This window comes from Macaca mulatta, chromosome 1, assembly GCF_049350105.2.
Source record: "Macaca mulatta isolate MMU2019108-1 chromosome 1, T2T-MMU8v2.0, whole genome shotgun sequence".
NCBI lineage: Eukaryota > Metazoa > Chordata > Mammalia > Primates > Cercopithecidae > Macaca > Macaca mulatta.
This window is the reverse complement of record NC_133406.1, coordinates 130,849,966-130,874,078: the sequence shown is the minus strand read 5'-3', so window position 1 is coordinate 130,874,078 and position 24,113 is coordinate 130,849,966. Positions and strand designations below refer to the sequence as shown.

The 24,113-nt window shown below is 43.1% G+C and overlaps 1 protein-coding gene across 11 annotated transcripts in view; it reads right to left on the bottom strand.

Annotated features, from left to right (window-relative positions):
- The window catches only part of SORT1 (sortilin 1), an 86,525-nt gene that overhangs the window by 21,794 nt on the left and 40,618 nt on the right, over positions 1–24,113 (bottom strand). For 6 of the 11 annotated variants that reach the window (XM_077951899.1, XM_015147690.3, XM_077951878.1 and 3 more), the window contains 8 exons: positions 21,251–21,353; positions 19,919–20,083; positions 16,177–16,250; positions 12,748–12,797; positions 11,614–11,744; positions 7,498–7,642; positions 6,219–6,374; positions 2,016–2,122 (listed from right to left, as the gene is read on the bottom strand). In XM_077951899.1, the coding sequence (XP_077808025.1) occupies positions 2,016–2,122; positions 6,219–6,374; positions 7,498–7,642; positions 11,614–11,744; positions 12,748–12,797; positions 16,177–16,250; positions 19,919–20,083; positions 21,251–21,353 (931 nt within the window). The remainder of the gene's footprint in view (positions 1–2,015; positions 2,123–6,218; positions 6,375–7,497; positions 7,643–11,613; positions 11,745–12,747; positions 12,798–16,176; positions 16,251–19,918; positions 20,084–21,250; positions 21,354–24,113) is intronic. The other 5 variants (XM_077951902.1, XM_077951921.1, XM_077951885.1 and 2 more) reach the window with 1 other exon arrangement.

The window sequence follows — 24,113 nt, the reverse complement described above, 5'->3', positions numbered from 1 at the left end:
ATTCAAGAGAAACAAAATCAGTATGTCCAAAAGATATCTGCGCTCCCATGTCCACTGCAGTATTATTCACAATAGCCAAGATACAGAATCAACCTAAGTGTCCACTGATGGATAAATGGATAAAGAAAATGGAATATTATTCGGGCTTAAAAAAGAAGGAAATCCTGTCATCTGTTGAAAACACAGTGAACCTGGGAGGCATTATATGTTAAGTAAAATAAGCCCAGCACAGACAGACAAATACTGCATGATTTCACTTGTAAGTGGAATGTAAAAATGTCAAGCTCACAGAAGCAGGGAGTAGAATGGTGGCTTTCGGGGGCTTGGGGTATGGGGTGATGAAGGCCAAAGGGTACACAGTTTCAGTTATTCAGGATGAATAAGCTTTAGAGGGAAAATATACATGGTGAATACAGTCTAGAATACTGTATTGTTACTTGAAGTTTGCTAAGAGAATAGATCCTAAGTGTTCTTACCACACACACAAAAGATAATTCTGAGGTGATGCATATGTTAGTTAGCTTGACCGTGGTAATCATTTCACAATGTATACATATATCAAAACATCATAGTGTACATTGTAAATATATATACAATTTTTATTTGTCAATTATGCCTCCAAAAAGCTGGGGAAAAAAGAAGTGTATTGTCAGAAACTAGTTGAGGTATGCAGCCGAAAGAAAGTTAGTGCTCTAAAAAAGGTTCAAAATGGTTAAAATAATAAATATTATATTATGTATATTTTACTATGTTTTAAAAAAGAAGAGGTTCAAGCAAACTATTAATGAAATGAAGAGGAATGATTAGTTCTAACCGGATGGTCACCGAGGGTGGTTAGGATTTCCACTAATCCTAGTCAACTGGGGTTGGGGGAGACAGGCCCAACTTCCCCCAGGAATAGTGTGGGTGTTCAGGCAATGGCAGGGGGTTACAAGGGTGTGTCAGGGATAAGGTGAGCAATGACAATGAAAAGGCGGCAGAGGGCCCACCAGGAGAGAACCTTCACTCACCAGGTCAGGGACAGAGGCCATTCATAGGCCAAGAGAGCCACAATGAGTGCTGGGCAGGGAGAGGCATGGGGAGCCTGCAGGCAGCAAGGCAAACACACAGGCCACTGAACCTGCCCAGGCTTAAGGCGAGGAGGGCAGTGGCTGGGCAGGGCCAAGGCAGACAGATGGGAAACAGGGGTCAGAAGGTCGGGTAGATGCAACAGTGCTTGCGAGTGTAAAGGAGGAGAGTGTGTTGAGGTGGTGTAGGCAGGCACACTTTCTCTCACCATTTAAGGCTCTTAAAACAGAAAAACCCCACCTAGAAAAGCAAAGTGTATGTCAGTGATAGGGATACTAAGGAGGGTTTGGGAACTACTGGTACTTGAATTTCTGAAGGAAACTCCAGCTGTCCCCCAAGCTCTCATTCTGTGAGAGTCAGATAAAAACTTATTTTTTTTCCCCTTTTTCCTTGCCTGCCTGTCACTCCTGGCTTTGGATCTCCTGGAGTGACACGTGTGTAGTTCCGGTTCCCAATCTCTCTGCAAGGAGGCCTGCCTTGCGTCCCTGTGCACTAAGCAGGTCACCACCCACTGGCCATGAGAGCCTAGGGAGAGGGAAAAGAAGGCCAGATCCTCTTCCTCTTGTTTCCAACGAGCAAGATTGTGCACTGCTTATGAGTGGCGGAGCTGTGGCTTCTTGCAGAATCTCTAAAGTCTCCCAGCTGCCATGTTGAGCCCTAACTAATTACCAGCCCCTCTGGCCATTGTTTTAACTCAGCAGTTTAGCGAACCACAAATTGTTAGCCCTCAGTTTTGTTCTTTAAAAGACAAATAATCCATAGTATTTTGACCTTTCCTCAGTTCTTACTTCCCAAATTCTAAGTTAATTTCATTACTCTCATCTCAAACTTTCCATCTTATTCTGAGGACCCTAATCAAGTATGAAACTTCATCATCCAAAAGCCTGGCACGGATCAGAGCAAAACGGAAAGGCTGCTGTGCTCTGCACACATTAGAGTAAACAAACCTCATTCTTGTTTTTTGCTGTAGCATCACATTCACTGTTTTCAGGCTTCCTCAGGTGCTTCCACCTTCCTCCTTGGTCAAAAGTGATCATGGTCTGGATAGAATTATCTGAATGGGAAGAGAACGACATTAAGCCTGATACACTGGAAGTACCTAATTAGATTCAGTTTATCATTGCATAACTCTCTCCTGAGACCATATAGCCCCTGGAGTACGACAAGCTTGTAACACCTCACAAAACAGCTCATTGTTGGTGAGTAATGAAGCAGCACTTTAAATATGATATTTGAGGCCAGGTGCAGTGGCTCACACCTGTAATCCCAGCACTTTGGGATCACCTGAGGTCTGGAGTTTGCGATCAGCCTGGCCAACATGGTGAAACCCCGACTCTACCAAAAATACAAAAAGTTAGCCAGGCATGGTGGCAGGGGCCTGTAATCCCAACTACTCGGGAGGCTGGGACAGGAGAATCACTTGAACCTGGGAGGTGGAGGTTGCAGGGAGCCAAAATCACGCCATTGCACTCCAGCCTGAGCAATGAGAGTGAAACTCTGTTTCAAAAAAATTAAAAAAAAAACATATTTGAAGAAGGTGTCCCACCTGAACAGGACCCAACTGATTCCACAAATTATCTAGGACTGATATTCTTTGAAAAAGATACTTTTTAACTCCTCACCAACATGAACAGGCTGATGTCCATTCTCCTTCCCTGTTTGCTTGCCTGGGAAGTAAAGTCTACCATAGGAAGGCATCCTAACGTTTATTCAGACAAGGCCATGACACTAGGCTTGTTTCAGGGACTCTTGAGATTCAGTAAGTGCGCATAGTTCCAGGTTAATAACTCTGAATTATTGTCTCTCTACTACTCCATATCCTATTTTTCTTATACCTTTCTTTTTTCCCTTGTCTCTTCCCCATTCTTATTTTCAATGATATAAACTGTTGCAGGTTTTAAATTCAGAGATAATATCCTTTGAGTTTTCCTTTATTTTTATTTATTTATTTATTTATTTATTTATTTATTTATATATCTACTTATTTATTGAGACAGAGTTTCACTCTTGTTGCCCAGGCTGGAGTGCAATGGCGGGATCTCAGCTCACTGCAACCTCCACCTCCTGGGTTCAAGCAATTCTCCTGCTTCAGCCTCTCGAGTAGCTGGGATTACAGGCACCTGCCACCCGGATAATGTTTGGTATTTTTAGTAGAGACGGGATTTCACCATGTTGGTCAGGCTGGTCTCCAACTTCCGACCTCAGGTGATCCACCCGCCTTGGCCTCCCAGAGTGTTGGGATTACAGGTGTGAGCCACCGCGCCTGGGCTCCTTTGAGTTTTCTAGGAAAAAGCAAATGAGAAAGCAAATGAAGGAGAATTAGTTTATTCAACAAACATTTACTGAGTGCCTACTATGTGAAAATTCTTTTTTTTCTGAGACAGAGTCTTGCTCTATCACTCAGGCTGGAGTGCAGTGGCATCATCTCGGCTCACTGCAACCTCCGCCTCCCGGATTCAAGCAATTCTCCTGCCTTAGCCTCCCGAGTAGCTGGGACTACAGGTGCGTGCCACCAGGCCCGGCTAATTTGTATTTTTAGTACAGATGGGGTTTCACCATATTGGCCAGGCTGGTCTCAAATTCCTGACCTCAAGTGATCCACTCACTTTGCTCTCCCAAAGTGCTAGGATTACAGGCATGAGCCACTGTCCCCAGTGTGAAAACTTTTGTAAGCCTTTGGGAATATATCAGTGAACAAAATAGACAAAAAAGATATTGTGAAAAATACATTCCAGTAGGGCCAGACAAGCACCAGACATAGTAAATAAGTAAATTATGTAGTATGCTAGAAAATAAGCACTATGGAAAAAACTTGCGCAGCTAAAGGTGGATTGATAGTGTGTGTGTGAGGAGGGGAGGGCAAACTGGAATTTAAAATAGGATAGTCAGGGAAGGTCTCATTCAAAAAGTAATACATGAGTACAGACATATCAGCCTTGCAGGTACCTGGAGAAACAGAGGGAACTGTCTGTGCAAACTCTAATTCGTGCATGTGCATGTGTACCTGGTGTGTTAAGAACTGGCAGGTGGACAGTGTGATGAGGGTAGGGCAGATAGAAAGAGAAGAGCTGGAGGTGAGTCAGGGAGGAAACCAGGAGCCACATCTCCAGGACCTTGTAGGCCACTGCCAGGACTTTACAAAATAAAAACAGCCCCTACCTCCTACTGAAAAATAAATACATAAATAAAATGACACATTAAGAGTCTTTGTACTTGAGACTAATGTGTTTATTTGTATAACTGGCCTAAGGAAAGGTGAGCTCTGTAGAGCCAATGAGTAGAACACAAGAAGAACCCTGGTTGGCTATCGCTATGCACCCTTAACAAGAGGAAGAGCAGGAAGTGGGTCAAATTCAGGCTTATTCTCGTAGGCCTACATCTCCCAATACAGAAGACTCATTTTATAACCTAAGCAACACAGACTCAAAACATCTTCTTTTCTACTTGCCATTGCTCTTCTCACTCCTAGTTCTATTTACCATAACTTATTTAAAACAGGGAGCCAGAATTTGCATGGGCTTGGTCTGTCCCTGCTAGACTCTCCTCCTGATCCCTCCTCCCCTGGCATCACCCAATGTCTCACCACCACCAGGCCAAACCCTCCTGCGACTCTGATACTTTGCATGTGTAGCTCCTTCAGCTGAAAATGCCCTTCCCTCCCCATTCCTGCCTATCATACTTCAGGCTCGGTCTTAAATGTTTTTAAAGTGTGTTCATTGTATGGTTTTGAGTGCGAGGCTGTCCAGTCGTTTATTCATAGGCTCATTCAGCAAGTATTACTGAACATCTACTATGTGCAAAAATTGTCATAAGCACCAGAGGAGCATCAGTGAACACAACTTTAAAAATCACTGCCATTCATAGGACTCAAACAGAAGCTTCTTCAAAGAAGATATTCACACGGCCAACAAGCACATAAAAAGTTGTTCAACATCATTAGTCATTAGAGAAATGCAAAAAGAAACTATAAACGAGATACTACCTCACTCCCATTAGGATTGCTTTTACAAAAATAACAGAATATAATGTTTGCAATGAAGTAGAGAAATTGGAATACTTTTGTATTGCATGTAAAATGGTACAACCACATGGAAAACCCATTGGTATTTCCTCCGAAAGAGAAACATGGAATTATCATGTGATCTTGCTATTTCACTCCTACATATATCCCCAAAGGAATTGAAAGCATTGACTTAAACAGTTACATGTATAACAATGTTCATGGCAGCATTCAGTATTCATAAGAGCTGAAAATGGAAAGAGCCTAAGTGTCCATCAATGGAGGAATGAAAAATAGGCTGGGCATAGTGGTTCATGCCTGGAATCCCAGCACTTTGGGAAGCCAAGGCGGGCAGATCACCTGAGGTCAGGAGTTCGAGACCAGCCTGGCTAACATGGTGAAACCCCATCTCTACTAAAAAAACAACAATTAGCTGGGTGTGGTGGCACACACCTGTAATCCCAGCTACTTGGGAGGCTGAGGCATGATAATTGCTTGAACTTGGGAGACTGAGGTTGCAATGAGCTGAGATCAAGCCACTGCATTCTGGTCTGGGCAATAGAGCAAGACTCCATCTCCAAAACAAAAACAAAAACAAAAACAAAACAAAAGGTGTTATATTCAAACAAAGGAATATATCTATTCTAGCCTTAAAAAGCAATAAGTGAAATTCTAAAACATGCTGCAATATGGCTGAACTTTGACACAATATGCAAAGTGAAAGAAGCCAGACATACAACCAATAGTGTATGATTCTGCTTACATGAGCTACCTAGAATAGGCAAATTCATTGAGACATAAAATAGAATGTTGGTTACCAGAGCTGGACGACTGGGTCGGGACGAGGAGTGGTTGTGCACCTGGTGCAATTTCTATTTGGGATGATGAAAAAGCTCTGGAAATAGGGGTGATGGTTGTACAACATTGTGACTATGCTTAATGCTACTGAACAGTACCCTATACAATGTTAAAAACTGCAAATTTTGTTATACATATGTTGCCACAATAAAAAAAAAGGAAACAAAAAAATGTACATGGGTAGGCTTGTTGGCTTGGCAAGCAACACTACTAGAGGACAGGTTCCCCGAAGCCTCAAGTCCTACCACATGCAACTGAAGGCACGGTGCACCACAGGGATGCTGAGACTCACCTTCAGAGAGCACGCTTGTTATGTAGACGCCGCGGAGGGAGGTCACATTGGTAAAGTCTGTCTCTCCGCCTGTGGTAGTGTAGAGATGTCGGTCCAAAGACTTGGAATAGACAATGCCTCGATCATCTGAGGTAAAGATTGTGCCAAACCCAGTGTCTGAAATAGGCAAACAAACAAAAATACTAAGTCTTGGGTGGAACCAAAGAGAAAAACAATAGTCTAACCACACACATGATTGTCTGCCTGACCAAACACAGCAGCCAACTGTGTCTCTTCACGATGAAGACTCAGACCTGAGAATTAATCAAGGTTTGATACTCAAGATTTTTATGCCCATCTTTAATTCTATTACCCAGCTTAGTGCCTGGAATATGGCAGATGCTGAGTTTGTTGAATAAATTAATCAGATGCTACAGAAAAACTCTTCCCAGATATATTTTGGTGGGAGAGGCCGTGTGTTTAGTTTACACTTTTTAAATCTTTACACTCTAGAACAATGCTTCTCAAACTATCTGTAGTGAAGGATCAATTTGTAAGATTTCCAATATGTCACAAACTGATGCTTTTGTAAAACATAATAAAAACTAATCAGTAGATATAAGCCCCTAATTTTCTTTTTTTGAGACAGAGTCTCACTCTGTTGCCCAGGCTGGAGTGCAGTGGCACAATCTCCGCTCACTGCAACCTCCGCCTCCCGGCTTCACGCCATTCTCCCGCCTCAGCCTCCTGAGTAGCTGGGACTATAGGAGCCCACCACCATTCCCGGCTAATTTCTGGTATTTTTTAAAGTAGAGATGGGGTTTCACCGTGTTAGCCAGAATGGTCTCGATCTCCTGACTCACAATCTGCATGCCTCAGCCTCCCAAAGTGCTGGGATTGCAGGCGTGAGCCACCACACCCAGCCATAAGCCCCTAATTTTTTATCATTAGATCCAACAGACATAAAATTGCTTTGTCGAAAGGCTAGAAGAGTTTCCAAACTCTTGCTCTCAATTTCTGTACTTACCTGGTAACAGAGAGTTTGTAAATCAGTACCAGTCTGGCTGACCATTCTTTGAGCAGCTCTGCTCTAGAACACCTAAACATACACACAAGCTACCTTAGAGTACGAAAACAAGTGGCATTTTTAACAGGGGCTACAGATTATCTCTAGGACAGAATAATCAGTAAGGCACTAATAAATTTCTAGGGGTAAGAGGAAACTCGACATGTAAAAAGAAAAGCTGCTCAAAGCTTACATCTCTATGCTTTTAAGGGTAAGCCACTAAAAAGCTCTCACCTCCAGGTTCATCTACATGCATGAATACCATGTCATCATTTGCTGCCAGAATAGAATAAAACTGTTCCTGTCCCACAGAGGGTAGCTGGGCCATGCTCCACGTGTCCCCTTGATCTGTTGAAACGTGGATCCTTCTTGTTGTATCCTAGAACAGATGTCAGTATTTATCTTTCTAATTTTCAGCCAAGATGCCATGTGCAGGGACATGAACAAGAATGTTTTAAATAATTACTATTATCCATTTCTCCACTGGGTACAATTGCTATGAATGAAAGGTCACAGTACCAATTACCAAAGCAATTTCTAGCCTCTAGCAAAGTTCTAGGTAAAGGAACAATCCATTCTATTTTAAGTAAGGCTATCTTGGCTTTCTCTTTGAATTCTTCATTCTGATGAGGCCCTGTAAGACAGTATAGTCTTTGTCTCTGATAGTCCATCTCCTTCAGTAGAGCTAAGGATTTGATGGGAACATCTTTAGGTTGGCTTTATAGCCATTTGCATACACTCACTCAGATAATTCATTTTTTTCATTTTTTTTTTTTTTTGAGACGCAGTCTCGCTCTATCGCCCAGGCTGGAGTGCAGTGGCGCGATCTTGCGTCACTGCAAGCTCTGCTTCCTGGGTTCACGCCATTCTCCTGCCTCAGCCTCCCGAGTAGCTGGGACTACAGGTGCCTGCCACCACGCCCGGCTAATTTTTTGTATTTTTAGTAGAGACTGGGTTTCACCGTGTTAGCCAGGATGGTCTCGATCTCCTGATCTCGTGATCTGCCTGCCTCGGCCTTCCAAAGGCCTTCCAAAGTGTGGGGATTACAGGCGTGAGCCACAGCGCCCGGCCGGATAATTCTTAAAATGATGACTACTGCATAAAAGTTTGGTCCCTTTCATACAGTCCTTGCATAATTCAAAGAATTATATAATTAAGGGTCTAGAAAATAGAGATGAAACCCATATTTGGGAGATCACAAGGGAAGTCAAGATGTAACACGCCTTCTCTCTAAGGAAGTCTCTCAGAATAGCCAGGATGAAGGAACAGGCATGGGCTGGAAAGAGGCCAAGGAGAGTCAAAAATTACTATAAGGAAACTGATCAGGGAGTATTTGGCTGGCAAAAGGAGTCTGTTAAGAAAGCAATTAAAACTTAACTCTCTGATAAATAGCTTAAAATCGCTACTAGATACAGTTAGCCTGGGCATAAGAATTAATGTCAGTGTTTCCTTAGGTTAAATACTCTTTAAAGTTCAGTGATAAGTAGATTTAACTTATTCAACTTATACCAAGATGTCTCATTACGTTGAATCTTATTCTCATTGCTGTAGGTAGAAACCAGAGTTCAAAAGCACATCGCAAAATTTTAATTCTGTAGACAGAATTATACCATATATGCAGTACAGCATAGGAGGCTACCTCTGGAATTTGAGTCTGATTTCCAGCAGGATTCCACTATTGTTGACCCTAAGTAAGTTACTCAATTTCCTCACCTATAAAACCGAGATAATACTATTAGCTCACAGGGTTGTTGGGAGGATATTACAAAATGGCTCGGGAGAGTTATCTGTACTTATTGCCTACTTCTTCATCTCTAGTTCTCACTGAAGTCACTCCAATCAGCCTTTTAAATTCCAATGAAGTGCTTTTGTGAAAGTCACTAACAACCTCCACTTCGCCAACTCCAGTGGATTATTCTCAGAATGCACCTAACGCAATGGTCCTGATTTCCCTTTCCCTCCCTTGCTCCTCCCTTTCAGTCTTCTCTGCTGGATTCTTCTCTTTCCAACTTTCTGTTGTGGGTGCTTCAGGGCTTGCTCAGTCCTCTCACCTCTTTGCTACCTACTTACTCCTCCAGAAGATATCATCTAGTCACATGGCTTCAAATATCATAGCAATTAGGGAGATTCATATACCCAGATGCTCACTTGACATCTGCATTCAGATATCTAATAGGTGTCTCATATGCAGAACTGAATGCTTTTTTTGTTTTTTTTGAGACAGAGTCTCACTCTGTTGCCCAGGCTGGAGTGCAGTGGCATGATCCTGGCTCACTGCAACCTCTGCCTCCAGAGTTCAAGTGATTCTCATGCCTCAGCTTCCCGAGTACCTGGGATTACAGGCACGCGCCACCACACCTGGCTAGTTTTTTGTATTTTTCAGTAGAGACAGGGTTTCACCATGTTGGCCAGGCTGCTCTCAAACTCCTGACTTCAAGTGATCTGCCCGCCTTGGTCTCCTAAAGGGCTGGGATTACAGGCATAAGCCACCGTGCCTGGCCCAAAACTGAATTCTTGATTTTTCTCCCACAACCTACTCCTCCTGCAGTCTTTGCCATCCTAGAAAATGGCACCACCACTCAGGTGCTCAGGATAAAAACTCTTAAAGGTACCCTTAATTTTGCTAATTCTCTCACAACCCACATCAAATCCATCAGCAAGTCCTACTAGCAATATGTTTAAAAATATATCCACAGTCTCACCACCTGCCCTCTCACCCACTGCCAAGAGCCTGGCCAAGCTACCACCTCCCCAGCTTGGACTCCTGAGAGAGCTCCTGGCACTCCTGCTGCTTCCACGCATGCCCCTGTCAGGCTGTTCTGCTCACACCTATTCTTCAAAAGAGAAGACAAATCCCAGCATTCCCCTGCTCACAACCCTCTCATAGTTCCCAACACAGGAGGAGTAAGGCCCACATCCTAATTGTGACCTACGAAGGCTGCATAAGGTCTGGTCAGGCCCCCTCTGGCCCCACTTTGGACTGTTATTCTCTGTGCTTCCTCCATACTGCCCTTCTCCCCTTTGCTTGGATTGACTGGGCATGCTCCAGCCTGAGGGTCTCCGCATTGGCTGTGCCTCATCCTACTCTCCTCCGAGATGGCCACATGGTCATGTCCTTGTTTTACTTAGGTCTCAGAGAGCCCATCCTAAACACCCTGTCTAAAAGAGCACTGACTCTTGACACTTTCTGTTTTCTTACTGTTTTAGATTTCTTCACGGCTTTAATTACCTGATACACACACACACACACACACACACACACACACACACACACACAGACTCATATTCATTTATGAGACAGGGTCTTGTACTGTCACCCAGGCTGGAGTGCAGTGGCATGATCACAGCTCACTGCAGCCTCAACCTCCCCAGGCTCAGGAGATCCTCCCGCCTCAGCTTCCCAAGTAGCTGAGACTACAGGCACACGCCACCATTCCCGGCTAATTTTCCTATATTTTGTAGAGACAGGGTTTTGTCATGTTGCCCAGGCTGGTCTTGAACTCCTGGCCTCAAGGGATCCACCTGCCTCAGCCTCCCAAAGTCCTGAGATTACAGGCATGAGCCACCACCCCCAGCCTTCATATTTATTTTTTGAGTATTTATTTTCCCCCTTAAATATAAGTTCTGAGAGCAGGAAATTTATCTGTTTTGTTCACTGCCATATTCCTGGGACTTAGAATAGTACCTAGCATATAGTAGGCACTCAATAAATTAATGTTATCTAATTGTATCTTTATTTTTGGATAATGAGCAAGAGATTGCTTTCTACAGATGTCCATGTCTGAGTAATGCCCAAACCCTGGATCAAAATATCCTGGCCAGGCGCGGTGGCTCACGCCTATAATCCCAGCACTTTGGGAGGCCAAGACAGGGGGAATCACCTGAGCTCAGGAGTTCAAGACCAGCCTGGCCAACATGGTGAAATCCCATCTCTACTAAAAATACAAAAATTATCCCGGTGTGGTGGCGCACACTTTTAGTCCCGCTTACTTGGGAGGTTGAGGCAGGTGAATTGCTTTAATCTGGGAGGTGGAGGTTGCAGTGAGCCGAGATCGCATCACTGCACTCCAGTCTGGGCAACAGAGCAAGACTCTGCTTCAAGAAGAAAAAAAAAAAAAAAAAAAATTTCCAGAAAAGATACCAGAATTCACGTGGTGACTGAAGGCCAAAGTGCAGAGTAGCCTATCAGATTCAATCAGCCTCTGCAAAAAGAATCACCCCTAACACTTACAGTGGCACTAAATATAGCAAAAAGACAAGAAACTCTGTCAGTGCCAAGTAATAAGGAGAATCTATAGGAGAGATATTTGCAGAAATATCAGACCCCAAAGGGAACAAGGCAATACCTACCTTATCAGCCATCACAGAGGCAAAAAGGAAACGTCCCCCAAGACCAAATGAGTAGATTTTCACGCCAATAGTTTTGAAGCTTTTTCCCAAGTCTAAAGTTCTCCATAATTCCAGAGCCCCAAGGTCAGCTTCTTAAACAAGACAAAATATTAATTAAAATTTCACTTACTGGTGAGCCTAGTTCAAAGCAGTTGTTTTAGAATCAGTCTTAATTTTATAGCTAAACCATTTTAAATACTATGCATGTTAATCAAGTGACAACATAAAATGTGATACAGCATTAGATTTAGGAAATTCATATTTGTGTTTTATTTTATACATTTCAGATTTTTGCTCGATGGAAAGGTAAGAGATTACTTAATTCCAATACAGTGTTTCATGAAAACATCAAAGCCACAGCATGCTGCTTTACTTTCTTCATGGCACAGTTTAGAATTATCTTATCCCACTTTAAATTGTCGAGTTTTCTTTTCTTTTAAGAGCTGGGGGTCTTGCCACATTGCCCAAGCTGTCCTTGAACTTCTGGGCTCAAGCCAGCCTGCTGTCTCAGCCTCCCAAGTAGCTGGGACTACAGGCATGCAACCATCATGCCCAGCTTGAGTTTTGGTTTTCTTGTTTATCATCCAACACCCCTACTTGAATTTACATTCCATGAGGGCAGGCCTTGGGTGTTTTGTTCTCTCCATCCTTAGAATAGTGTTTAGCATATGAGCAGGTGCTCAAATATCTGTTGAAATATGAGTAAATGATAGATTTTGCTTTCTGTTTTGAAATTGTGTCATCATTTGGGAAGCCAGTTGCTTCTACAAGCAAACACAAACACAACCCATGCTTTCCTGTAGAAATAACTATGCATTTCAATTTGCTGTTGTCTGTAGCATAATATTTGCTTTACATAAATACATGGCTAAGATTAAATATTGCCTCTATGTATAGCCTATATTTTTACTTGATCTGGATAGTGTAGTAATTTGGTTTTATTTTTAAGATTTTAATAATCACTAACAGCTTTCTTTAGCTATTACAATTTCAGGAGAATAGAAGGATCTTTTATGTTTCTACCTTGCACAATCCAGAAAATTCTACCACGAATGGACAACAGGACACTATTTTCTGGGACTAAAATATACTTACTGCAGGAGCCATTTGCATAGGTGGTAAAGAAGATGGTGTTGTCTGATCCCCTACAATGAGGCAAAAACGGGGAAAAGAAATGGTTTAAGACTGCTGAAGGACTGTGTTGACCTTACTCACAAACTTCCTAGCAGGTCTAACAAGCTTCATTCACAGGTACCAACAAGCACCGCTTCTCAGGTGCTGAGCCCTAGTCCTTCACAGCTCTGCCCGTCAAGCTCCCCACTGCCCAGCCCACGTGTTCTCTATAGTCTACCACTTCTTTAAGTGAACTCTTTCAGGCAGTCATGCTTGTCTATTCACCCTCTCCACATTTGCCTCTGACATTTTTGATCGTCACAACTGGGCGGTGGGTTGGGGAGTTGTTACTGGCATCTAGTGGGTAGAGGCCAGGGATGCTGTTACATATTTATGATGCACAGGATGGTCCTACATGATAAGGAATTCTTTGATCCAAAATGTCATTAGTGCTGAGGTTGAGAAACTCTGTTTTAGAGCAGCTGGCATGCATTTGCCTACTGTTTCTTATTTTACTTGCATAGTATGTGCCTTACCTTTCCTACTATATAAATTAGCTTCTTCAGGGCAGGTACTATGCTTTGCTGTTTCCCTTCAGAATCAAGTTCAATGCTTTGTATGAGCTAAATAATTTAGTTCTTCCATCTCAAATAGACAACTAGGTCAGTGGTTGAATTATTTAAAATGTAACCTGGAAAGGGAGTTTGCAGGGAACTAGATTCAGACCCTCCCGGCACTTACTGGATTACAACCAAAAAAAGGTGTTGGTTTTGAGAATGTTCTTTCAGAACTTTAGGTTGTAAATTCCTAGAAACTAGAGATCTAAAAAGGTGAGTAAACAGCAGCAGCCTGGTTATTCATATTTAGACACTAAACAAAAAAAAGTTACAAAAGTAAAAATCTTGCATAGGATACACAACAAAATACTCTTTTAAAATAACTTTTTAGTTTTAAAGATAAGGTTGTGCTTGTTTATTTAAGTGATGGAGTCTTGCTCTGTCACCTAGTTTGGAGTGCAGCGGGGCAATCACAGCTCACTGCAGCCTCGAACTCCTCGGCTCAAGTGATCCTCCCACCTCATTCTTTTGAGTAACGAGAACTACAGGAGTGCACCACCATGCTTGGCTTTTTTTTTTCTTTTTATTAATTTTTTGTAGAGATGGGGTCTCACTATGTTGCCCAGGCGGGTCTTGAATTCCTGGTCTCAAGCGATCCTTCCATCTCAGCCTCCTAAAGTGCTTGGATTATGGGTATGAGCTACTGCATGTGGCTAAATATGAGTTTTAATGATTAAAATTTAACAAAAATTAGCCAGGTGTATGCCTGTAGTTCCAGCTGCTGGGAAGGCTGAAGTGCGAGGATCACTTGAGCCCAGGAGGCAGAGGCTGCAGGAAGCAGAGATCGTGCCACTACATCCCAGCCTGGGTGACAGAGCCAGGCCTTATCTAAAAAAAAAAAAAAAATTACTGAAGTCTTACTTACACATGACCTACGTGTTTTAGTTCCATCAGGAGTGAAACAATTTAACTTAGTTATCTTAAAAATTACTTCCGCCTGGTGCAGTGGCTCACGCCCTGTAATCCCAGCACTTTGGGAGGCTGAGGTGAGCAGATCATGAGGTCAGGAGTTTGAGACCAGCTTGGCCAACATGGTGAAACCCCATCTCTACTACAGGGTGTGGTGGCGCACGCCAGTAATCCCAGCTACTCAGGAGGCTGAGGCAGGAGAATCACTTGAACCTGGGAGGTGGAGACTGCAGTGAGCCGAGACTGCACCACTGCACCCCAACCTGGGCAACAGAGTAAGACACTGTCTCAAAAAAAAAAATTACTTCCTTCCTGATAAAACTGTATAAGGTACAAATACAATTCATTAGAATACATAAAATGAAAGCAAATGTGGCATGTGTACCAGAGTGGTGCTATAAAAACCTCATTAAAAAAACATTTCTGGGGCTAGGCATGGTGGCCTATAGCTATAATCCCAGTACTTTGGGAGGTTCTGAGGAGGAAGGATTGCTTGAACACAGAAGTTTGAGACCAGCCTGGGCAACACAGTGAGACCCCCCCACATCTCCACAAAATAAAAATACAAAAATTAGCTAGGCATGGTGGCACATGCCTGTAGTCCCAACTACTTGGGAGCCTGAGGGAGAAGGATCACTTAAGTCCAGGAGGTGAAGGCTGTGATAAGCCATGACTGTGCCACTGTACTCTAGCCTGGACAGAAGAGCAATACCCTATATCTCAAGAACAAGGAACATTTCTAGAAAAGGCCTACTTTATTTAAGCAACATATTTAATACTTTAATTAATCTTGGTAGACGCATTTCAAATCTGTATTCTACACTTTCCTGATTCCTCCAGTACAGGAAACTCTTGGTATTGTGGGTCCTGATCATGAACATCAATTGTATCAAACTACAACACAGTGTTCCTATTAGAAGTTACCAACGCAGGTGTACTTTCTTGATCTAGCACTAAAGAATTTCATACTGTTTATTCTCTAAGTTTTTGTCTGTTCTTTTAGAGTAATTTCACCTCCTTCCAGCTCTCAGGCTGTAATTCTAATGCTGTTACGTGCTTATTGTAGCAGTTACATATCCCACCTCTGGAACCAATCTGCTATAAACTGGGATTCACAAATTAGCTGAAATTAGTCAAAGGGAAAGGAGAAAGAGGCTCTAAACAACATTCTGAGCCTAATCAGATTTTGGAGGCATAAAGCCTCTTAATTCAATTCTTGCTTAGCCATCCCCACATTCTCCAAATAAGCCTCCTTTTACAAAAGGAAAAAAACTAAAGCCCAGAAAGGTTGAGCCCCTGACTAGCAGCAGAGTGAGGACAGAACAAAGGTGACGCGACTTCCAAGTAAGAGCTCCCTCCACTCCATCCTCTTTAAGCAGGCACCCGGAGGGGCAGGGAATCTCTCCGAGAACAGTGAATGAGTTTTGGTGCGCAATGTGACTTCAGGAGTCTGGAAGCTCTTTCAGCTTTCTTCCTGATTCCTTGCCATGTTCTACATAACTGAAATGGAACTCCAGACAAGAGAGTGTAAATCTGGGCATGGAGAAGTATTTAAATCCCTAAATTAAAGCTATATTTTATTGTATTTTAATTGATGTCACCATTCATAGAGAATAAACCCTGGGCAGGCAGCAGCAACTCAGTCACATGCCTTGTTTTATACGTTATGTTCTAACATTTAAGTGAGACTAAGTCTTCTTTCCCAGCAGAATGAGAAGCTCCTCCAGGTCAAGGCCTGTGTCATAGCCCTCTCTGATATTCCTTATGGCACCCTGAAGAGCACTTGGCACACAGTAAGTGCTCAATATTCATTCATGTGATTTTTGGCAGCACTATCAGGAAAAGGGTTTAGGGCTCTGCACAGATGGAGTCTTCTGTTACTTACCATTTGGCCAAACATACTGCTTTGTGGATTTCTTCCCATTTTCCCCCAAAATTCTTGGACACCCACAGGCCATTCTGAAAGATTATAAATGACTTATCAAAATTCTAGCTTTATCTTGTGCAGTTGCTTGTATGACCTTTAATATTTCATATCCAATCATTCAGGACAGTAAAAACACACACTGAAGCTCCATCAGAGCTGCCCGAGCTCCACAGACGCACACATGGTCTATCTGGGCCCTTTTGGGGTCTTGAAAGTTCGGAATAACAAATGTGTATGAAGTGCCTACTATGTGCCAGGCACTGTACCAGATGTTGCACTGGGGATACAAAGATGAATAAGACACACTCCCTGCTGAGAGAAGGGGCTCACAGTTTAACAAGGGGCATAGATAAGAGGAAAGTTCAACACTATGCAGAGTTATAAAATATGGTCTAGTATAGAAGTGGGGAGAGGAGGAACATCGCATCAGAGATAGTTTCCTGAAGAAGACAGCTGCACTGAGTTTTTTTTTTTTTTTTTTTTGAGACGGAGTCTTGCTCTGTTGCCCAGGCTGGAGTGCAGTGGCCGGATCTCAGCTCACTGCAAGCTCCGCCTCCTGGGTTTAGGCCATTCTCCTGCCTCAGCCTCCCAAGTAGCTGGGACTACAGGCGCCCGCCACCTCGCCCGGCTAGTTTTTTGTATTTTTTAGTAGAGATGGGGTTTCATCGTGTTAGCCAGGATGGTCTCGATCTTCTGACCTTGTGATCTGCCTGTCTCGGCCTCCCAAAGTGCTGGGATTACAGGCTTGAGCCACCGCGCCCGGCCTGCACTGAGTTTTAAATGATGAGCAGTGGGACCAAAAGAAGGCAAACAGGGAGATGAGGTGTTGCTGCACAAAGAAAGACTAGTATTAGCAAAGACAAGGAGGTCATAAACCCTGCAGCGTGTACAGGGAGCTAAAAGCCATCAGACATTACTGGAGTGCAAATTCCAAGGTAAGCAAATGAGGAACTAACGCTAGGCAGAAAGGTGAGGCCAGCTCACAGAGAGCCTTCCTTCTGTGCCATGGTAAGGACTCCAGGGCTTATTGCATATGAGGTGCTCCCAGGAGGAATGTGTGCTAAGCAGGAGGATGACACAGTCCATTTCACTTTTTTAGGTGGAGTACTTGGATGAGAATGGGAAAGACGGATTTCAGAGGGTCCAGACTAGAGGCAGGAAAAGCAGTGAATGACTGCCACATTAGTTCGGTAAGAGCTAATGAGGTCTTGAACACTGGCCATGAGGAACAGGCTCTGCAAGAATTTAGAAGCTAGCATAGTAGAACTGGATGACTTTTCCTCCAGGGCAGGATGAGAGGTAGGAGTATGGGGGATGTGTGTGTGTGTGTGCGTGCACGTGTAAGTTGGTCACTCTGGTTTTCTGGTTGGGGTATCGGATGCAATGTGATATCATTAACTAGTATAAGGATTAAGGGAAGAAGATCAGGTCTGAGAGAAGAGTAGGGAGGAAGCTCAGTTTTAAATTGATTTAAGGTGCTTGTGGAACATCCAGCTAGAGATATTCAGGGGGCAGCAAGACAGGAATATGATGCATTAGGGGAAAACCAGGACTAGAGATAAGTATTTGAAAATCTTATACATTATAGGTGGTGGTAGTTAAATGGTAAGAGTGGAAGAGACTGCTCAGTGAAATGAGGAGTAGGCATTTAAGGGTAGGCTGAAAGGAGGTTAAGGAAGATACTAAGAAGGAATAGCTAGAAAGCTAGAAGAACTAAAAGGAATAATGTCACAGAAGCCAAATAATTAGAGTTCTCAAAAGGAGGAATTGGCCAATAGTTTGAAATGTAGCAGAGACTTAACAAAACCCTGACTGACAACATAACACTGGTAATGTGAGCTTACTGAGCTCGGCCTCAGCGGAGATGGGACAGAGATGTCCTAGTCTAGCTGAAATAAATGTAACTTATTTAGGCAGAATTTATGTTCAGTACTCCTGTACTCTCACCCACCATTCTCCTTTAACTTTTTCTCCCCTGGTAATATATTCACATCCCAGCATTTCTAATTTATCTAATTCTACTTATAAAGACAAGGCAGAATTTGATACCACTTATTTGCACTTTAGTACAAATTGGTCCCTCTTCTCCAGCCCAATTATATGTACTTCAGACTTACCCTTAAATGGAAGACATTTCAGATACCGAAGCAGATTGTACCTGTCTCTTACTGAGGATAGTGCTGTTTTAATAACCCTGAGACACTTGGTAAAGGAGACGCAGTAGTCAAAGGGGAGCTCTATGGGCCTGTTCACTCCTAGGGAGGGCTCCTTGCTCCCTTGTAGTGCTTTCAGCTTAAGCTGCTGGAGGCCAATTTCTAGGAATTGTTCTAAGATCTGAAGCTTACTCCCCAGCAAGCTAGTTTCCTTCCCCCAGCCTCCACTGCTAAGCATAACTCTGAGGCCAGACACAGTGGCTCACGCCTGTAATCCCAGCACTTTGGGAGGCCGAGGCAGGCGGATCACCTGAGGTCAGGAGTTCGAGACCAGCCTGGCCAACATGGTGAAACCTTGTCTCTACTAAAAATACAAAAAAATTAGCTGGGTGTGGTGGCACATGCCTGTAATCTCAGCTACTCTGGAGGCTGAGGCAGGAGAATCGCTTGTACGCGGGAGGTGGACGCTGCAGTGAGACCAGATCGCGCCACTGCACTCCAGCCTGGGCAAGAAGAGCAAAACTGTCTCAAAAAGAAGCATAACTCTGGCCCTCCTGGAACCCCCTAGCCTGACCTCTGCTCAAAAATCTCCCCACAGAAAGCCCAGAATCCAGATCTCTCTTCTAGTGCCCTTCATCCTCCTATGTCACCCTTTGCTCAGCCTGACTAGTTCACAGTTATGATCTTGTTTCTGACCCCAAAACAGTTAGTACAGCAATGACTCTCAAACTTTGGTGCTCAGGCTCAGCTGGGGAGCCTGTTAAAAATATTGGCCACCCTACAACAGAAGTCATTGACTTATTATCTCTGGGTTTGGGCAAAGGGATGTGCCTCTTGAACTAGTTCCTCAGGTGTTTCTATCTGATGAGAGAAGGCCATAAAAATGTAAAGTATAATTCTGATTATTACAGTCTAGCAACTCAGCCACTTTGGGCCCTTAACCACAGTAAAGGGAGACTGGTCCTCCAGGAAAGGAGAAGCTGAATGTGTTCCTCAGAGAACTTTCAGAAGAGAAGTGGGAGGGTTAGGAAAACACACTGGTTTCTGGAGAAAGTATAGGAATGTGGTAGGGAGCGCAGGGATTTAAGACTTTGGATATTTATACATGAGTGCCAACGACAGAAACCAGTATGTTTTATAAACTGATGACCTAACAAAAAAGAAAAAAAATTAGAAAGATGTTGTCTGATCACAGAAAAGGAACAATGACAACATCAGGAGTTTGACAATTTATGCTTGTCCCTTGTAGCACAAGAATGGTTAAATTAAACTGTTTTCTAGTTCATTACTGCAATACCATACATTTAGTCACTTAAAAAAATTACAATGACAACTAGGCATCATACTTACCTGGAATAGATAGCACATGGAAATTGTGTCCTTTAGCCAAATAGGAAAAATCGTTAAAAAAAATACAAACTTCATGCCATAAGGAGATTCTAGAAAGAAGTCCAATATTAAAAGCATTTCCTAAAGGATCCTTCTAAGACAGTACATTTGAGACTCTAAAATGCAAAACACAAACCATGTTCCTCAACTGGACTTACTTCAGTGCTGAGAGCTAAAAGATAGTCAGAATTCTGAGGGCTATACATCATCTGAGTGAGGGGATGAAAAGGGAGATCTGTTTGCACAAAGTTCTTCGCAAAATCTGATGATCTGAAGATTCTTCCTCCACGACTTCCTCCAGACACCTCTGCTGTTAATACCACCTGACAGGAAGAGGAAAGATCTGATTCAGGGTATGATACTATCTATGCAAGCACACAAGTTCGTACACCATTTTCACCAGACATTAGTTAAGAAATCTTAGTTCTAGAAGTAAGAAGAGTTACAAAAACCAATTAGTTGCTCCACTCTACTCCTTGGGTCTTATTCTTATCAAAAAATAACACCCTGAACTGAGCTGGGACATCGTATCTGTGGGTTTAAGCCTTGATTAGGCTGAATAACTGAGATTAGTTTTCCGAAAGACTAAAATGTTGTCATAGGGTATATACATTGGAACGTTAAGCAACTGCTGCGTAATTATTAAGGGCTTTGGTGCACCTTGGGCAGGGAACAAAAAAAATAAATCTGTGTGCTCAGAGTTCCATTCTTTTTTTTTTTTTGAGATGGAGTCTCGCTCTGTCGCCCAGGCTGGAGTGCAGTGGCACAATCTCCGCTCACTGCAAGCTCCGCCGCCTCCCGGGTTCACGCTATTCTCCTGCCTCAGCTTCCCTAGAAGCTGGGACTACAGGCGCCTGCCACCACACCCGGCTAATTCTTTTGTATTTTCAGTAGAGACGGGGTTTCACCGTGTTCGCCAGGATGGTCTCGATCTCCTGACCTCGTGATCCGCCCGCCTCGGCCTTCCAAAGTGCTGGGATTACAGGCGTGAGCCACAGCGCCTGGCAAGAGTTCCATTCTTATACGACTGATATTAAATTGTGTTTAAGGCAGGCACAGTGGCTCAAGCCTGTAATCCCAGCACTTCAGGGGGCCGAGGTGGGCGGATCGCCTGAGTCCAGGAGTTCAAGATCAGCCTGGGCAACATAGCAAAACCCTGTCTCTACAAAAAAAAAAAAAAAAAAAATTACCCGGGAGTGGTGACAAGAGCCTGTAGTCTCAGCTACTCAAGTGACTGAGGTGGGAGGATCCCTTGAGCCTAGAAGGTCAAGACTGCAGTGAGCTGTGATGGTACCACTACACTCCAGCCTGAGGGACAGAGTGAGACCTTGTCTTAAAAAAAAAAAAAGTGTTTAATTTTAAAATACAAATATAGCAATACTAAACTAAAATACATTATTGTGAATCACTGGACCATGCCAATACTAATATCTGACAGCTCTGCAGGTGGTATCAAGCACAAGCTTTATGTATACAAGAATGAGTCTCACCTTTCCAGAGTTCTCAGGACCAATAGCCATGCCAAATTCTGTCCGAATAAAGGTGTTATTGATGAGATTTGTAATATCCTTAAAGTTCTTCCCATAATCCTCACTGAGAGGAAGAAAAAAAGGGCAAATTTAGGGTACAGTGGTCATGGATATTACAAGTTCCTACTCAGCTTTCATTCTCCCTTCCCACCAACCATACTGAGAGACTCGGCTCACCCTCAACAGTCACATTCCTAGCTCCAGAGGTGCCCTGGTGAGTCCAAAGAACATTCCACCCCGCCTCACCAGTGATGGGGGTTCAGGAATTGGGGAGTGACTCAGGATGAACCAATGGGAGACAAAAGCGGGGGGAAATTTGGGGTCTTCTAGGAAGCACACTGCCTCCCACTTACGACAGCCACCTGATAAAATGGTCTATATTCCTTCAGACCAGCAGTTCTCAATCAGGGTGTTTTTGTCGCCCAAGAAACTTTTGGTAACGTCTACAGACTTTGTTTCTTTCTTTGAGACAAGATCACACTCTGTTACCCAGGCTGGAGTTCAGTGGTGCAATCTCAGCTCAGTGGTGCAATTCCCAGGCTCAAGCGATTCTCCAGCCTCAGCCTCCTGAGTAGCTGGAATTACAGGTCTGTGTCACCACGCCTGGTTAATTTTTGTATTTTAAGTAGAGACGGGGTTTCACCACATTGCCCAGGCTGGTCTCGAACTCCCGAGCTCAAAGCGATCTGCCCGCCTTGGCCTCCCAAAGTGCTGGGATTATAGACATGAGCCCCCGCACCCGGTCCTGGAGACGTTTTTGATTATCACAACGCAGCGCTGAGGCGCTACTGGCATTAAGTGGGTAGTGGCCAGCGATGTTGCCAAACATCCTACAAGGCACAGGACAGTCCCACAATAATAAAGAATTACTTGGCCCCAAAGGTCAAGAGTAGTAAGGTTGAGAAACCCCAGTGATGCAGTATACGAACACACAGTAAAAAGACTGCTATCGTTATTCTGTCCCAATGGGAGCACAGAGAAGGTAATTTCAGAATTCCTGAGAAGTAGAGCCTATGACACTGAATTGAATTGACCCTGAAGCCTGACATTCCTCTGTACTTAGTTACAGAATCAACTATTCCCTTATTATTCAAGTTAGTTTAAGGTAAGATCTATGCAAAGTACAGCCAAAGGCTTCTAACTAATCTATTAATCCACAGCACTTATGATAAAGCTGTAAGTGAAGCTGTACCAAGTTCTTGAAGTTTTCCCCCCTAGAAGTTACCATCCTTAGGCACAAGTCTCTAAGGCACTCAGTACATGAAATACACCTAGGAAAAACAAACAAACTTAATCTCAACTTTCAGGGTTTCAAAACTTTTTCCAAAAGTTCATTCCAACAATATCTTTGAGAAGTATCTGAATCTGTGTTTAGATTCTGGGAAATAAAAGCAAAAATTCCATAGCTGTCTAACACTGACAGGTTTAATACTATGTATAGCTCTCTTACACAATACACAATGCTAAATCTTTATGTTCATTAAAGTATCCATCAATGAAGACAGCTGTGCACTGCAAATTTTCACACACAGATAAATGTAATCTGCAGTGGTCTTCAATGATAGAATATAGCTACATGTTGCATGAAGATGCTTTGGTCACCAACGGACTATTTATATGATGGTGAGTCCAGAAGATTATGATACCATATTGTTACCATGCCTTTTCTGTTTAGATATACAAATACTTAGCACTGTGTTATAGCTGCCTACAGTATTCAGTACGGTAACATGCTCTACGGGTTTGTTGCCTAGGAACCACAGGTTATACCACATAGCTGCGGTGTGTAGTAGGCTATACTGTCTAGGTATGAGTTAAGTACACTCTGCGATGTTTGCACAATAATGAAATCACCTAATGATGCACTTCACAGAATGTATCCCCATCAATAAGTGAAGCCTGAATATACATGATGTAAATGATGTTATAGGTTTTGGTAGCGGCCTCAACAAATAAAGAATTGCAAAACCATGAGTGATGTAAGGGGCTGAAGTGAACATCTTGTCCAACTCCCTCATTTCACAGATGAGGAGTTGCAAGGGAAGGCGATTTATCAAAAGTCAACTAGTTAATTAAGGGCAAAATTGAAACTATAGTCCAATTCTCTGAACCTTTAGCCCTAAACTAGAGATAACTTTTAATTATCTGTGAGGATTTTTTCCCTTACAAACTGGGACCTTCCTCTATCTTGCTGGGGGCTTATGACCTGGCAGAAGAGATCAGCTAAGAGAAAGTTGGAGACAGAAGGGAAGTATCCATGTGGGTATGTAGAGGTCCCTGATAATATGCTTAAACAACTATATATGTCTAGGTTGTCTGAATGACTTTATCCTTCCTTAAGTACATACACACATGTAGAAAATTCCTAGATAAATGAAATAGCATTGGGCACCACCCAACAAAGTCCTATATTACCCTTCCTTTGGCTTTGGAGTAGATCAGCTCTTACCTTCCTGACAGCTGGCCAAGAGATGTGCATAAACAATTCCCAGCTCTACAGTGCATATATCATCAACAGCCCTGTAAACCTTCCAAAGGGGTTGAAGCAGCCTGATTAAGACTAGTTTACAAATCGGTCCCCTTCATGACATCCCCAGAGAATCTCCACAAACCTGTTGGCAAGGCTGCTTGCTTTTTAAGAACTTGGCACAACAAACACATCCCTGCCCTTCAAAAAAAGAAACCAGCATGAGCAAAACAAAAGATCACCTGCTACAGCACTCTAGTGCTTTAGTCAGTTAAATAAATGGAGAAAATGAACTAGCATCAACCTGCTAGGACTTAAGTAGAGTACTAGCAAGGCCACTTTGGGCCCAGGGGTATA